The sequence below is a fragment of the Pogoniulus pusillus genome, chromosome 2 (assembly GCF_015220805.1).
Source record: "Pogoniulus pusillus isolate bPogPus1 chromosome 2, bPogPus1.pri, whole genome shotgun sequence".
NCBI classification, from domain to species: Eukaryota; Metazoa; Chordata; class Aves; order Piciformes; family Lybiidae; genus Pogoniulus; species Pogoniulus pusillus.
In genome coordinates this window covers 22,280,020-22,293,412 of record NC_087265.1, presented here as the reverse complement: position 1 = coordinate 22,293,412, position 13,393 = coordinate 22,280,020, and the positions used below count along the sequence as shown (strand labels likewise).

The 13,393-nt window shown below is 44.1% G+C and overlaps 1 protein-coding gene across 1 annotated transcript in view; it reads left to right on the top strand.

The window, feature by feature from the left end:
* FAM171B (family with sequence similarity 171 member B) overlaps positions 1-13,147 on the top strand; it is a 48,522-nt gene extending 35,375 nt beyond the window's left edge. The window contains exons 5-8 of the mRNA XM_064158192.1: positions 1,206-1,373; positions 8,966-9,082; positions 10,510-10,633; positions 10,885-13,147. Coding sequence (XP_064014262.1) covers positions 1,206-1,373; positions 8,966-9,082; positions 10,510-10,633; positions 10,885-12,217 — 1,742 coding nt within the window. The 3' untranslated portion in view covers positions 12,218-13,147. The remainder of the gene's footprint in view (positions 1-1,205; positions 1,374-8,965; positions 9,083-10,509; positions 10,634-10,884) is intronic.
* The last annotated feature ends 246 nt before the right edge of the window (positions 13,148-13,393 follow it).

The following is a 13,393-nucleotide window of genomic DNA, read 5'->3' as shown; positions in this document are numbered from 1 at the left end:
TTTGTTTTATTTTTTATTTGGTGAAAAGCTGACTGTGTATCTGGATGTCAGTGGGGACTTTCCTTTGGTTATGTGATGGATTGGGAACCTTGCCCCCTACTCCCCCCATTTAAAATTTACCTGACCAGTTGAGCCGGATTGTAAGATAAAGCTCTATTTTATAGCAAAGCTAAACTTACAAGCATTTGTACACAATATATGTACATGTATTTACAATTATACATACAATTTAGAAATAATACAGGAATCCAATTCCTCCCAGACAAAGAAAGCCCAGAAGGGCCCAACGCCATGCTCTCTCTCTCCAGATGGAAACAACCAGCAAGGCTTACATGTTACCTGATAAGCCAAGGTCAGTGAAAGAGATTAGAGAGAGAATTGAAGAGACTCAGTGCCCAGGAGCCAAGAAGGATGAATTGTTTACACATTGGCTTTTTCTACCTTTTAGCAAACCTTACCATTATTCTTTTACAACTAATGCCCTGCTGGTAAACCACTGCAACTTATAACAAGGATAGATCATAAAATCATAGAATGGTTTAGGTTGGAAGGGACTTCAAAGATCATTCAGTTCCAATCTGCCACCATAGGCAGGGACGCCTCCCACTAGAACAGGTCACTCAAGGCTGCATCCAACCTGGTCTTGAACACCTCCGGGGAGGTACCAGCCACAACCTCCCTGGGCAATCTGTGCCAGTGTTTCACCACTCTCACTGCAAAGAACTTCTTCCTAACAGTCAGTTTAAATCTCTCCTCTGCCAGTTTAAACCCATTACCCTTTGTCCTGTCATTACAAGACTTTGTTAGTAGTCCCTCCACAGCCTTCCCGTAGGTCCCCTTCAGACACTGGAAGGCCACTCCAAGGTCTCCTTGAAGTCTTCTCTTCTCCAGGCTGAAAAGCCCCAGCTGTTGTAGCCTGTTCTCATGGCAGAGCTGCTTCAGCCCTCTGAGCATCTTTGTGGTCTCCTCTGGACTCACTCCAACAGTTCCGTGTCCTTCTTGTGTTGGGGGCTCCGGAACTGTACACAGTACTCCAAGTGGGGTCTGACAAGATCAGAGTAAAGGGGAAGAATCCCCTTCCTTGCCCTGCTGGCCACACTTCTCTTGATGAAGCCCAGGACGTGGTTGGATATATAATTATACATGTTTCTTTCAAAACCCCACTCTGAATGGATAATTACAGAGGAGCCATTTCTCACCTGCAGGTTTCAAAAGCATGGAGTTAGCTCCTCTTGCCGCAATATGCGTGAACGTTCTTTTGACTGGGAAAGAACTGAAAGTAAACGGTCCTGTCCAGATCACACTTCCTCTTCCCTCTGGTACTGTAAAATCAGGAGACGCTGTACCTGCGTGGACGTTCGATATGCAAACTGGTAAGTGGGTGAGGTTACTCCTTACTCTGCCTTTTAGCACGTGCATATTGTTTTGTGTACATGATGTGGAATAGTGGTAGAGGTGATGGTAAATAGCCACATATTTTACTAGACGCTCTGTACTGGGTTTTGAGTGACTAGTCTGAATTGTTCAAAGTAACTTCCATGCTTTCTTTATATCAAGGGAGGTTCTCCTCCACCTCTACTCTGCCCTGGTGAAACCCCATTTTGAGTACTGCATTCAGTTTTCGGCTCTCCAGTTTAAGAGGGACAGGAGTCTGCTCAAGACAGTCCAATGGAGGGCTACGAGGATGATTAGGGGACTGAAGTACTGCCTGATGAGGAGAGGCTGAGGGACCTGGGGCTGCTTAGTCTGGAGAAGAGAAGACTGAGAGGGGATTTAATAAATATCTGAGGGCTGGGGGTCAGGAATTGGGGGACAGACTCTACTCGCCCACTGGGATAGGACAAGGAGCAATAGATGTAAGCCACAGCACAGGTTCCACCTCAACACAAGGGGAAACTTCTTTACTGCACAGGTCACAGAGCAGTGGGACAGGCTGCCCGGAGAGGTTGTGGAGTCTCCTTCTCTGAAGACTTTCAAGGCCCATCTAGATGCGTTCCTGTGTGACCTGAACTAGATTATATGGTTCTGCTCTGGCAGGGGGTTTTGGACTTGTTGATCTCTTTGGGTCCCTTCCAATCTCTAACATCCTGTAATCCTGCTAAAAGCTGTAATGAAATTCAAGACCATAGTATGATGGATTATTTTTTGTTTTGCTAGGAGGTAAGGACATCAGTTTTAGATGATGTTACATTTTGTGACTGCTTTCTTAAAAGACCACAAATCAGAATTGAAGGTTTTGATGCTCTGTTTCCTAAAACATAGCTCTAAAGATCCTTTGACACTATGTGACAGTTTGAGTGTTATCTGCCCCCCAGTCTTATGAAATCACCCAAACTAGATTCAGCTGAGCTGAAAGTTAAGGAAACGAAGCTCTATTTACAGCTTAGCACAATATACAAGCAGATATTTACAATATATGCAGCAATATACAAGTTAAAAAGTAATACAGAAACACAACACCCCTCCCAGAAACCATAGTCCCCAGGAAGAACTCCCAACCACCCTTCCACCTTCTTTCCACTCCTCTACCTTATCCCAGACTTCGCCTTATCTTCAAGGTGTGTTTGGAGGATTGGCCAGGGGTGTTAGAAAGCCAAAGGATTAGTTACACAGAAAGCAGGCCAGAGAGAAAAATACAGACACCAGCTGCAAAGAGAACCACTACAACTGTGTTATCTATGTTTTGTGTTCTTGTTTTCATACATGTCAGCAGGCCTATGAATGAATTAGACATCACCATTGTTTCCTTTTCACAGCCTATAATTTCTTTCACTGGAATATTTCAGCTAGTTTCAAACTAGCACACAGTAATACTGGACTAGATAGTACTTCAGTTAACAAAAGCAATTCAGTAAGTGAAATGAAGGTGAAATAAGAGTTATCAGAAGGAACAACAGAGTTCTTATAGTATGTATGGTAAGAAAAGCCTGGGGATTAGGCATTCTAAACCTTTTGTCATCCCTTCAAGTCTAATTTCAGTCAAGAGGGAGTAATGAGCTACATACAATTATCTCATTTAGATGTCCTGTATTAGGTGTGTGTGCGTTAGTGTCCTGATAGTCTTACATTGTGCCTCACACTTCCTATCACACTGCCTTGAAATGTGGGAGTGAAGAGCTAAGTATCGTAAGCCTTATTAAGGCAAAAAGCTGTTACCCTACTGTTGGAAGTACAGGAGAGGACACCAACTAAGAAAGCATTGTTTACATGTTCAGGGAAGGAACTGATCGTTTTAATGGTGAGCAATCAACATCATCTTAAAGAACAACAGCCATGTCTTCATTCTTTGAAAAAGGAACATGCTGTTAAAAAAGTGGCTAGGTTTTCTCTTTGGAAAAGAGTGAGTAGAATAGGTTTGGGCATGGAAGATTAAATCTGTCTTTAGACCTAGAAACTATCAGAAGGGGAACTTGTGTTAAAAGGTAGCATTCTTTGATGAAAGGGATTTAGTTTGACATGATAAAATAGCACAAGGGATTTTAATTCCTTGCTGCCACAACCACTCTTGCCAGTTCTCGTGCTCGTTTATACCTGTACTGAGCTGTTTTAACTCACTGAACAGAAATCTAGGTCAACAGTGCTATTGCAGCAAAAAGCTGACAAAGCTAGAGCAGCCTGGCACAGGGTCAGGGTAGAGTATTAACATTGTAAGGTATATGTAGGTGTTGAGTAGGCTACTCAACACATCTACTTAGACTTGTTGGCCTTGGTGGTGGAGCAAGAGCAGGAGTGTGGGACAATGACCCATTTAAAGCAGTTGTCTTTTAACTCTTCCAGTAGAATGTACTGTGATAGAGGTTCTGGAAAGGTAAATTGATTGTGATGGGTGCTCACTGAGGTGCAGTGTTTGCATGGAGCCTTCACTGCTGCTTTCTAAGGGGAAGACGAGGACAATGGACAGAAGGAAAGGGGCACTTGGAGCATACCTGACTTCCACCTTTTTTTAATCTGCTTCTTCGTATGTTCTTTGCATAGAAAATTTGCAACTGTATTCACTGTTCTGGATGTTTATTCCTTTGTCTTTGATCTGACATACAAACCAGCTTTGCTCTAAGTTAACCGAGTATGCCACAGTCAAGGCTCTGATGACCGAGGACAGCTGAAAACCTTAGCTCTCCAGCAAGCATTTGATAGCAATTATAAGTAGCCTCAGACTCTCAGCTCAGCTGAATGGAGAGTTATGGAGGGCTACTAGTGCACTGAATAATGAAGCAGTGGTCTCCCAAGGTCCTGCAATGTGAGATGTCCCTAGCAAGACACTGATACAGGTTTTCAAACTCTGAAGTCCTTGGGTAGTATGCTGTAGTGGTAATCAATCGGCACTGATCGAGCTGAGGGAAGAGATCTGTGTTTCATGTTGTGTAGACTGATCCATATGCACCAGAAAAAAAAAGATAGGAACTATTTTCACATGTCTGCTAGTCCAGTGTTCCCTGGGGCTACTCAAACTATGATAGTCCTGAGACTGCTCCTGGAAAATGAATTTTTGTAATGATATTGCTGTGGCTGTAAATGCAGCATTTGCTGATGTCTATTCAGTGTGGCTTCCTTCTTGCTAAATGCCTCAGCTCATTAGGAGCTGCAGTACTTTGTGGAGTTTCTGTAGAGTTAGAAAAGAGAAAGCTTGCATTGCAGCATTAGGTGGAGAGTCAGATCCTCCTGTTTGACTGGCAGCACATCACAGAGAATGTGTTCATACTCAGAAATCACATTTTAGTGTTTTTTTTTTAATAGCAGCTGTTTGCTGTGGAACATAAGGGAGAAGGTAAAATTTACTGAAGAGAGCAGCAGAGATTGTATTGCTACTTACAGATTTGTTCAGTGTGCCTAGGTCTTCTGAAGACTCAGAATGCTTTTTACCTTTTATATGTGGTGGTTTATGTCATTTTTTCATCTGCCTGCAAGCAGATATCTGGAGGGCAGGAAGATGCTGCAGAGGGACCTGGACAGGCTGGGTCAATGGTCTAAGGCCAATGGTATGAGATTCAACAGGACCAAGTGCGGAGTCCTGTACTTTGGCCACAATAACCTCATGCAGACTGGGGGATGAGTGGCTGGAGAACAGCCTGGCAGAGAGGGACCTGGGGGTGCTGGCTAAGTATGAGCCAGCAATGTGCCCAGCTGGCATGGAAGGCCAACAGCACCTTGGCCTGTATCAGGAATAGTGTGTCCAGCAGGACTAGGGATGTGATTCTGCTCCTGTACTTGGCACTGGTGAGGCCTCCCCTCGAGCACTGGGTCCCTCATTGCAAGAAGGATATTGAGGTTCTGGAGCAGGTCCAGAGGAGAGCAACAATACTGGGGAGGGCCTGGAGGAGTAGTCTGATGAGGATAGACTGAGGGAGCTGGGAGTGTTCAGCCTGGAGAAGAGGAGGCCTAAAGGGGACCTTATTACTCTTTATAACTACCTAAAAGGAAATTGCAGTCAGATATCTGTCAGGCACCTACAACTGAGGGTCTTCTCCCAGGCAGCTAGTGACAGGGCAAGAGGGTATGTGCCAGGGAAGGTTTAGGTTGGATGTTAGAAAGCACTTCCTCACAATAAGGGTAATTAGGCCCTGGAATAGACTGCCCAGGGAGGTGGTGGAGTCACCATCCCTGGAGGCCTTTAAGAAATGATTAGATGTGACACTTGGTGGCATGGTTTAGCTGATGTCGTGGAGTTAGGTCATAGGCTGGACTTGATGATCTCAGAGGTCTTTTCCAGCCTCAATGATTCTGTGATTCAGTGAAGCAGTGTTTTTGCAGTATAGTGACATCTTACCTTAGAGTTGACAGGACAGAGAATTTGAGGATCCCTTGTTGTTGCATCTATCTGAGAATTAGAGGTGGAAAATTCTTACTGCTTGTCTTGCTCCTCAGTCCAGACAAAAGGTTTTTCAGGTAACTGAAAACCACCTCTGTGGTTGTTTTATACCACTTTGAATTTGGGATTTACCCCCAAATACTAAATTACCACACTACTCAGAATTTAGAACTAAAATGAAATTATTATTTACAAAAGTAGGCTTATTTACAGAAAGTGGCCAAGAGGGCCAGTAGGATCCTGGGGTGCATTAAGAAGAGTGTGTCCAGCAGACTGAGGGAGGTTCTCCTCTGCCTCCACTCTGCCCTGGTGAGACCTCATCTTGAGTACTGTGTTCAGTTTTGGGCTCCCCAGATTAAGAGGGACAGGGATCTGCTGGAGAGAGTTCAGCAGAGGGCTATGAGGATGACTGGGGGACTGAATCACTGCCTTATGAAGAGAGGCTGAGGGACCTGGGGCTGTTTAGTCTGGAAAAGGGAAGACTGAGAGGGGATTTAATAAATGTTTATAAATACCTGAGGGTTGGGGGTCAGGAGCAGGAAGTGGCACAGGCTCTGCTCACTTGCTCCCTCGGGTAGAGCAAGGAGCAATGGATGTAAGCTGCAGCACAGGGGGTTCCGCTTCAACACAAGAGGGAACTTCTTTACTGTAAGGGTCACAGAGCAGTGGCACAGGCTCCCCAGAGAGGTTGTGAAGTCTCCTTCTCTGGAGACTTTCAGGGCCTATCTAGATGTGTTTTTCTGTGACCTCAGCTAGATTGTATGGTCCTGCTCTGGTAAGGGGGTTGGACTCGATGATCTCGTTGGGTCCCTTCCAACCCCTAACATCCTGTGTTCCTGTGAAATATAAAAGGTAATAAACGTATACAAATACATATATACATATACAACTAGACAATAGGAGACCCCTCTGGACAGAGCCCAGGGGCTGTTACCAGCTAACACAGTATTACCTCTCTCTTCTTACTGGTAGCCCAAAGAATGATTGGTGCAGAGGAGTAAAGCAAAGTTCTGTGAGGAGCAAAGGAGGAAAATAGGAGACAGAGCAAAAACACTCTGAGCTCCAAACTATATAGAATTTTGTTAGATCAGTTGCATGGGATAAACATACCTCTTAGATTTTGTTCAGCCCCTTTGAGAGTAGAGCCCATGCCCCTGGATGCTCTTTGAATTCTTTAGAAAACTTTATTACAGTTAGGACCCTACTCCTAAACTGTAACAACCTCTTTGAAGATGCTGGCTGCTGCTGCTGCTGCTTTTCTTCTGTGCCAGCCATCACAAGAACCAGGAGAGGGCTGCAAGTTTTGCTGCTAAATGGTATTTTGTGTGCACACGTGTGGCATGTCAGTTTTCTTCTTTACCTCCTATCTGGTAGATACTTCCTTTTGCTTTTCTGAAAGAAGGATCCTGGAGGAAAATATGAATGAAGTTATATTTGTTGCATGCTTTGGTTATTGTTACTTTTAATGTGTTGGTGGTTTTCTCTCCTCCTGAGGAGAGAGGAGGAGGTTGTTTATATGAGGTTATTTTCTGTCCTTAGAGTTTCACAGATGGCCTGTAATTAATATGATCATCTGTATCAAGTATAATTCTGTCTCCTACTGCATACTTTATTAATTGTAGAGGCTGGCATTGCAGAATACCTGTCCTTCGCACTGCCAAGCAGATGGTGTGAAATCTGTGCCCTAACAACAGACCTTGCTTGGGCTAACTGAGCTGTTAGTGCCTTGGGGCAGGAAAGAGCTCTCAAGAGAAACAGTCAAGACAGACATTGTTTATCCTATGGTAGCTTATTAGTTTAAAATCTTTTTACAGAATCACAAAAACATACAGTTTGGAAAAGCCCCTCAGGATCACGAAGTCCAACCCAGACCCCTACTCTACAAGTCTCACCCTAAACCATATCCCCACGCACCACATCCAGTTGACTTTTAAACTCATCCAGGGTTGGTGACTCAGCCATCCGCCTGGGAATTCCAATGCCTGACCACTCTTCTTGGGAATATTTTTTTCCTTATATCTAGTTTAAACCTACCCAGTCACAGCTTGAGGCCATTCCCTCTTGTTCTATCACTATTTACCTGTAAGACCAGCACCAGCCTACTCACAAGGTCCTTTCAGGTAGCTGTAGACAGCAATGAGGTCTCCCCTTAGCCTTCTCTTTTTCACACTAATCAGTCCCAGCACCTTCAGTTGCTCCTTAGTTTTATTTTCCAGGCCCTTCCCCAGCTTCATTGCCCTCCTCTGCACTGGCTCCAGCATCTCAATATCCCTTTTGTATTGAGGTGTCCAAAACTGAGCACAACACTTGAGATACAGTCTCAACAGAGCCAAGTACAAGGGGACAGTCACCTCCCTGATCCTGTTGGACACAGCATTTCTAATCCAAGCCAGAATGCCAGTGACTTCCTTGGCCACCTGGGCACACTGCTCGCTCATATTCAGTTGCTTGTTGATTACAACCCCCAGATCCCTTTCTGCAAGGCAGCTTTTCTTCCACACTTCCTCCAGCCTGTAGCATTGCTTGGGGTGGTTGTGACCCAGGTGTAGGACCTGGTACTTGGCCTTGTTGAAGTTCATTCCATTAACATTGGCCCATGGATCCAATCTATCCAAGTTCCTCTGTAGAGCCTCCCTACCGTCATGATCATCAACACTGCCACCTAGCTTGGGGTCAATTGCAAACCTATGTATCCATCAAGGTCATCAGTAAACATGTTCAAAAATGTTAAAAGATGTTCCCACCACGTGCTGCTAGCTAATGTGAAATGAGTATTCATATGCTTAAATTACCGACTCCTTTATTTTTTTTATGTCTTGGCCTTCATACATGCTTAATCTTTATAACAGGGTTTTTCAAATAATTTGCAAGTATTTCTACACCAGAGATTTGTTAACAGAAAATTAATTCTATTAAATTCTGGCAAGTAATGGTGATGCTTTGTTTCAGAGTTAATATTCACACAGGGATATTTGCAGTGCATCTGTCAAGACACAAAGTTTGGTGTTTAGCTAAATAATGTGTAGGTCGGAAGTTTAAGATTATCTGGTGACCTTGTGTAACTTAGTCAATAAATTGCCAATGGCTTGAGGTATAGAATAATCCTTTGTGCTGTATTTTATGCAATATTTTCTCCTTTGTTGTTGTTTTTTTTTCCAGGTGCTTGGGTCAGCCGTGGGCTAGGAATGGTAAAGGAAGCAGATGGTCAGTTAGTGTGGACATACACTGCTCAACACTTGGGCTACTGGATAGCAGCTCCACTGCCTGGAACAAGAGGTAGGGCAACAAGGGAGAAATTACTGAGTACCCCAAGTACAGATATGTCGTAAGGCTGTGGGTTTGTCTGGAGAAAAATTATGTGCCATTACAACAGCTGGAGGATAACTCCTCTTTGACTCCTTATAGTTTGCCTTTGTCCACATAACCATTTCCTAGAACTTGAAATTATCTGGGGGTGCTGATGGACAGAGTGCCGAACGTGAGCCAGCAGTGTGCCCAGGTGGCCAAGAAGGCCAACAGCATCCTGGCCTGGATCAAAAACAGTGCCCAGCAGGAGCTGGGAAGTGATGGATCCCCTGTACTCAGCCCTAGTGAGGCTGCGGCTTGAGTATTGTGTTAAGTTCTGGGTGCCATAGATTAGGGAAGACCTTGAAGTCCTGGAGGTTGTCCAGAGAACAAAGCTGGTGAGGGGTTTGGAGGGCATGGTTTACGAGGAATGTCTGAGGAAGCTGGGGTTGTTTAGTCTGGAGAAGACAAGGTGAAGGGGAGATCTCATTGCTCTCTACAGCCACTGGAAAGGAAATTGAGATGCAGATGATACTGGTCACTTCCCCCAAGTAACTAGCGATAGGATGAGAGGAAATGGGCTTAAGTTGTGCCAGGGGAGGTTTAGATTGGACATGAGGAAAAATTTCTTTACTGAGAGGGTGGTGAGGGTTTGGAAAAGGCTGCCCAGGGAGGTGGTAGAGTCACCATCCCTGGAGCTGTTCAAGAAGTGTGTAGATGTGTCACTTCAGGATATAGTTTAGTGGTCATGAATGTTGGGTTATGGTTGGACTTGATCTTAAAGGTCCTTTCCAACCTTAATGATTCTATGAAATGCTACACAGGGGAAAGTCCAGACTGAATTTGAATGTAGGTGTTTGTATTATCACCATATTTTGGGAGAAGCCTGCAAGGGAACTGTGACAACAGAGATCTAGCAGTCAGCACGACTGTATGCCTTATTGCTGCGGACAGCAGAAAGTAAAGTGAGAAAATTAGTCTTGGGTAAAATGGTCCCAGTGGATTCTGGTTTAAGTAGACTTGTTGCAAGTTTTACAAATTCACTTGAAGGGACTCTTGTTGGAGAAATACGGTGGGAAGATGTAAAAAGCCAGCATTTTGTGACAGAAGCACTGCACAGAAAATGTAACTCATGTTTCAAAGTTTGGACAACTAATACAAGTGTAATTTGAATGGAATTAAGCAGATGTCATGGTAAGGCATTAGTACATGCAATGACCGATTATATTCTAACCACTCTATGTGGTTTCTGGTTTGCTGAAACAGCAAGGTGAAAGGGGAAGGCTGAACATAGTACCACAAGAACAAAAAAATCGCTGGAAAAGTGCATCTTAATTTATTGGCTACAGCTCTGCATGTCAAGCAGCACTATTTGCTTCTGAGAACTAATTCCTGACTGGTTTTGTTTGACAATCTAGAATCCATTATTAGTGCGGTTTCCAAGGACATCACAGCCTATCACACAGTGTTCCTTACGGCCATACTGGGAGGTACCGTTGTCATAGTCGTTGGATTTTTTGCTGTTCTTCTTTGTTACTGCAGGTAAGCAAAAAGAGAGGCTCTAAGGACCTCAGTGTGAATGGAATTTAAGGTTGATTAAAATTAGTCTTTTGAAGTTGCATCTTGTTCCCTTAGCTAAGCTACCAGCAGCCATAAAGTATTTCTTTAAGCATTACAGTTACTTTTTGACATCGTATTACACTGTTAATTTCTTAACCAAAAGCTTATCTTCAACTCAACAGTCTAATGTTTCTTTACATGCTCTACAGTCACCTTGCATCTCTTTTACGTAGGGGTAAATGTGGTCGGACACGGAAGAAGGAAAAAAGTACAACTAAGCTGGAGGTCATAAAGAAAGACCAGACAACATCAACAACTCACATCAATCACATCAGCGCTGTCAAAGGGTCTTTGAAGTTGGAGGATAAGTCACAGTTATACACACCGAAGATTTCTTACAGCCCCCAAAGGAGGATGTCCATAGACACAGAAGATGGGAAATCACGAGACAATTTCAAAATCTACACAGAGGATGCTTCTTATCAGTCATCCTGCCAGACCGAGCAGTCGAGAAATTCAGCGCATTCCCTGGAACCCAGTGCTGGAGTTAGGCACCTACAGCAGCCAAAGCATAGCAGCAGTACTATTGCCCAGGCTCCTCGGGACATTCAGGACCAAAACAGATACCTTACAGTGAAAGAGGACATGTATGGGCTTTCCCATATCCCAGAACATCTCATGCATATTTACAATCAGCCTATTGCTATCCTTCAAACCTCAGACCTCTTCCACTCCCCAGAACAACTGCACCCTGCTAAATCAGCAACTTTACCAAGGAAAGGGCAGTTGGTGTACAGCCCCCTGGTGGAGCCCTTAAATCGTGACAGTTACATGCAGACACTGCCCAAGGTGCCGGTGCACTCTCACCCCCAGCCTTCTGTCTGCAGGGATGAAAGCAGCACACTGGACAGCGAGGAGGGCTTGCCTTCCCAGGGGGCAAACTGGGGCCGCTACACTAACAGCTTGCTGGAGTCTGTTTCTGTTCCTGGGACACTGAATGAAGCAGTTGTGATGACTCCCTTTTCCTCTGAACTTCAAGGTATTTCAGAACAAACCTTGCTGGAGCTCTCTAAGGGAAAGCCATCTCCGCACCCTCGGGCATGGTTTGTTTCCCTGGATGGAAAGCCAATCGCTCAAGTGAGGCACTCCTTCATAGACCTGAAAAAGGGCAGGAAAACGGAGAGTAACGACACCAGTCTGGACTCTGGTGTGGACATGAATGAGCACCATCCCAGCAGGAAACTGGAGAGAGAGAAAACTTTCATTAAAAACATGCCACATTCTAAGATCCTTTACTTGGAAGATCTGGATCTGAGTAGCAGTGAAAGTGGGACCACTGTTTGCACTCCAGAGGACCAGGCTGTGAGGCACATTCTGGATGGAGGGAATGGGCCAGTCATAGAACAGCAGGAGGATGAAGGCCTAAGAAAGAAAACTGTATCAGGAAGTCAGGAATCTGGTATCCCTTCTGCTAAAAAAAGGGATAGGCCATCTCTCACCAAAAGAGATAGCAAAACCAATATCTGGAAGAAAAGAGAGGAGAGGCCTCTTATTCCTATAAATTAAAACACAATGTGCTTCGTGTTGTTGCTCTCCCTGCTGGTTCTTGACCTCTTGGCTGTTTCTGTAATTTCTGCAGTGTCAGGTTTACACGGGAAATGTTGTTTTCTAGTATCAAGAAAGTTACATTTGTTTTTAATATACAGATCATGTTACTAAACTTCAGCTGGGCAATTGATATTCTATGTCCATTGAAAACAGGGAAATGTTGCTATTAAAATTTTCCAGTTCCTGGTTTTGCTGGCAATGTGGGGAAGGCCCACTTTTTAATCAGCCTGTCATCCCTGAGCACAGCTCCAGGAAGGCGTGGTGAGAAACGCAGGCACAGATTTCCATTCTTTTTGTACTTGTTGCTAATGCTTAGGTAGACCTTTAAAAGCCATTCCTCAGCCTTGTTCCTGAGCCATGTGACCATCTGTACAGTATTTTATATGTGAACTTTTCTAAGGATCTGTTACTACTTTGTATAATGGAAGATGTTTGATCAGTTAGTCCCATAACACCAGCAGATGATTGGATTTCTCAGCAGAGTTCTATAGCATTACTGCCCTCCCTGTGTGCCTACCCGTGTACAAAAGGTTGCCATTCCCTAGAGCAGTGGCAGAAGGGGAAAGTGTACAAACTGTGTGGCCGCTGCACTTGATGGTCCTCTCTGTCTTAAGATACTGCCTGTCTGCTTTGTTAAGAGCTGTGAACATTGAAGACTGACATCTGCTATGAAGTGTCCACATCCAGCAGAAAGGACTGGTTCTGGAAGCATTTGAAGCTGCTGCTACTACTAATCCAAATGTGTCTCGGTTTGGCTTTGTTCTTAGTGAAAATCTCTCCTGCATGCTGGTGAGCCAGTTGTGTTCCACAAGATAATCTTGAGTCCCTGTGTATTTAGGAGTTTGAGTTTGGACCATAATTAAAAAGTATGCAAGTTTAGGCAATTTATGCCTTTGACATAGTTTCCTTTAGCAGGAAAGTCTAACACTGTTGGGTTTTATTTTGTTTAAAAAAAGAAAGAAAATAGGACACTCCTTGAAGGTTCGTGTGCCTACATTTTGCCAGCCTGAGTTGCTTTTGTCTAGGTTGTGCATCATAGAGAGGTTAAACAAGCTTTAAAAGTTTTTGTGAGCATGAGAGAGCAAATGGCAAAATTTGGCCTATAATGCAACATAAGTACTCCTTTCAACTCAT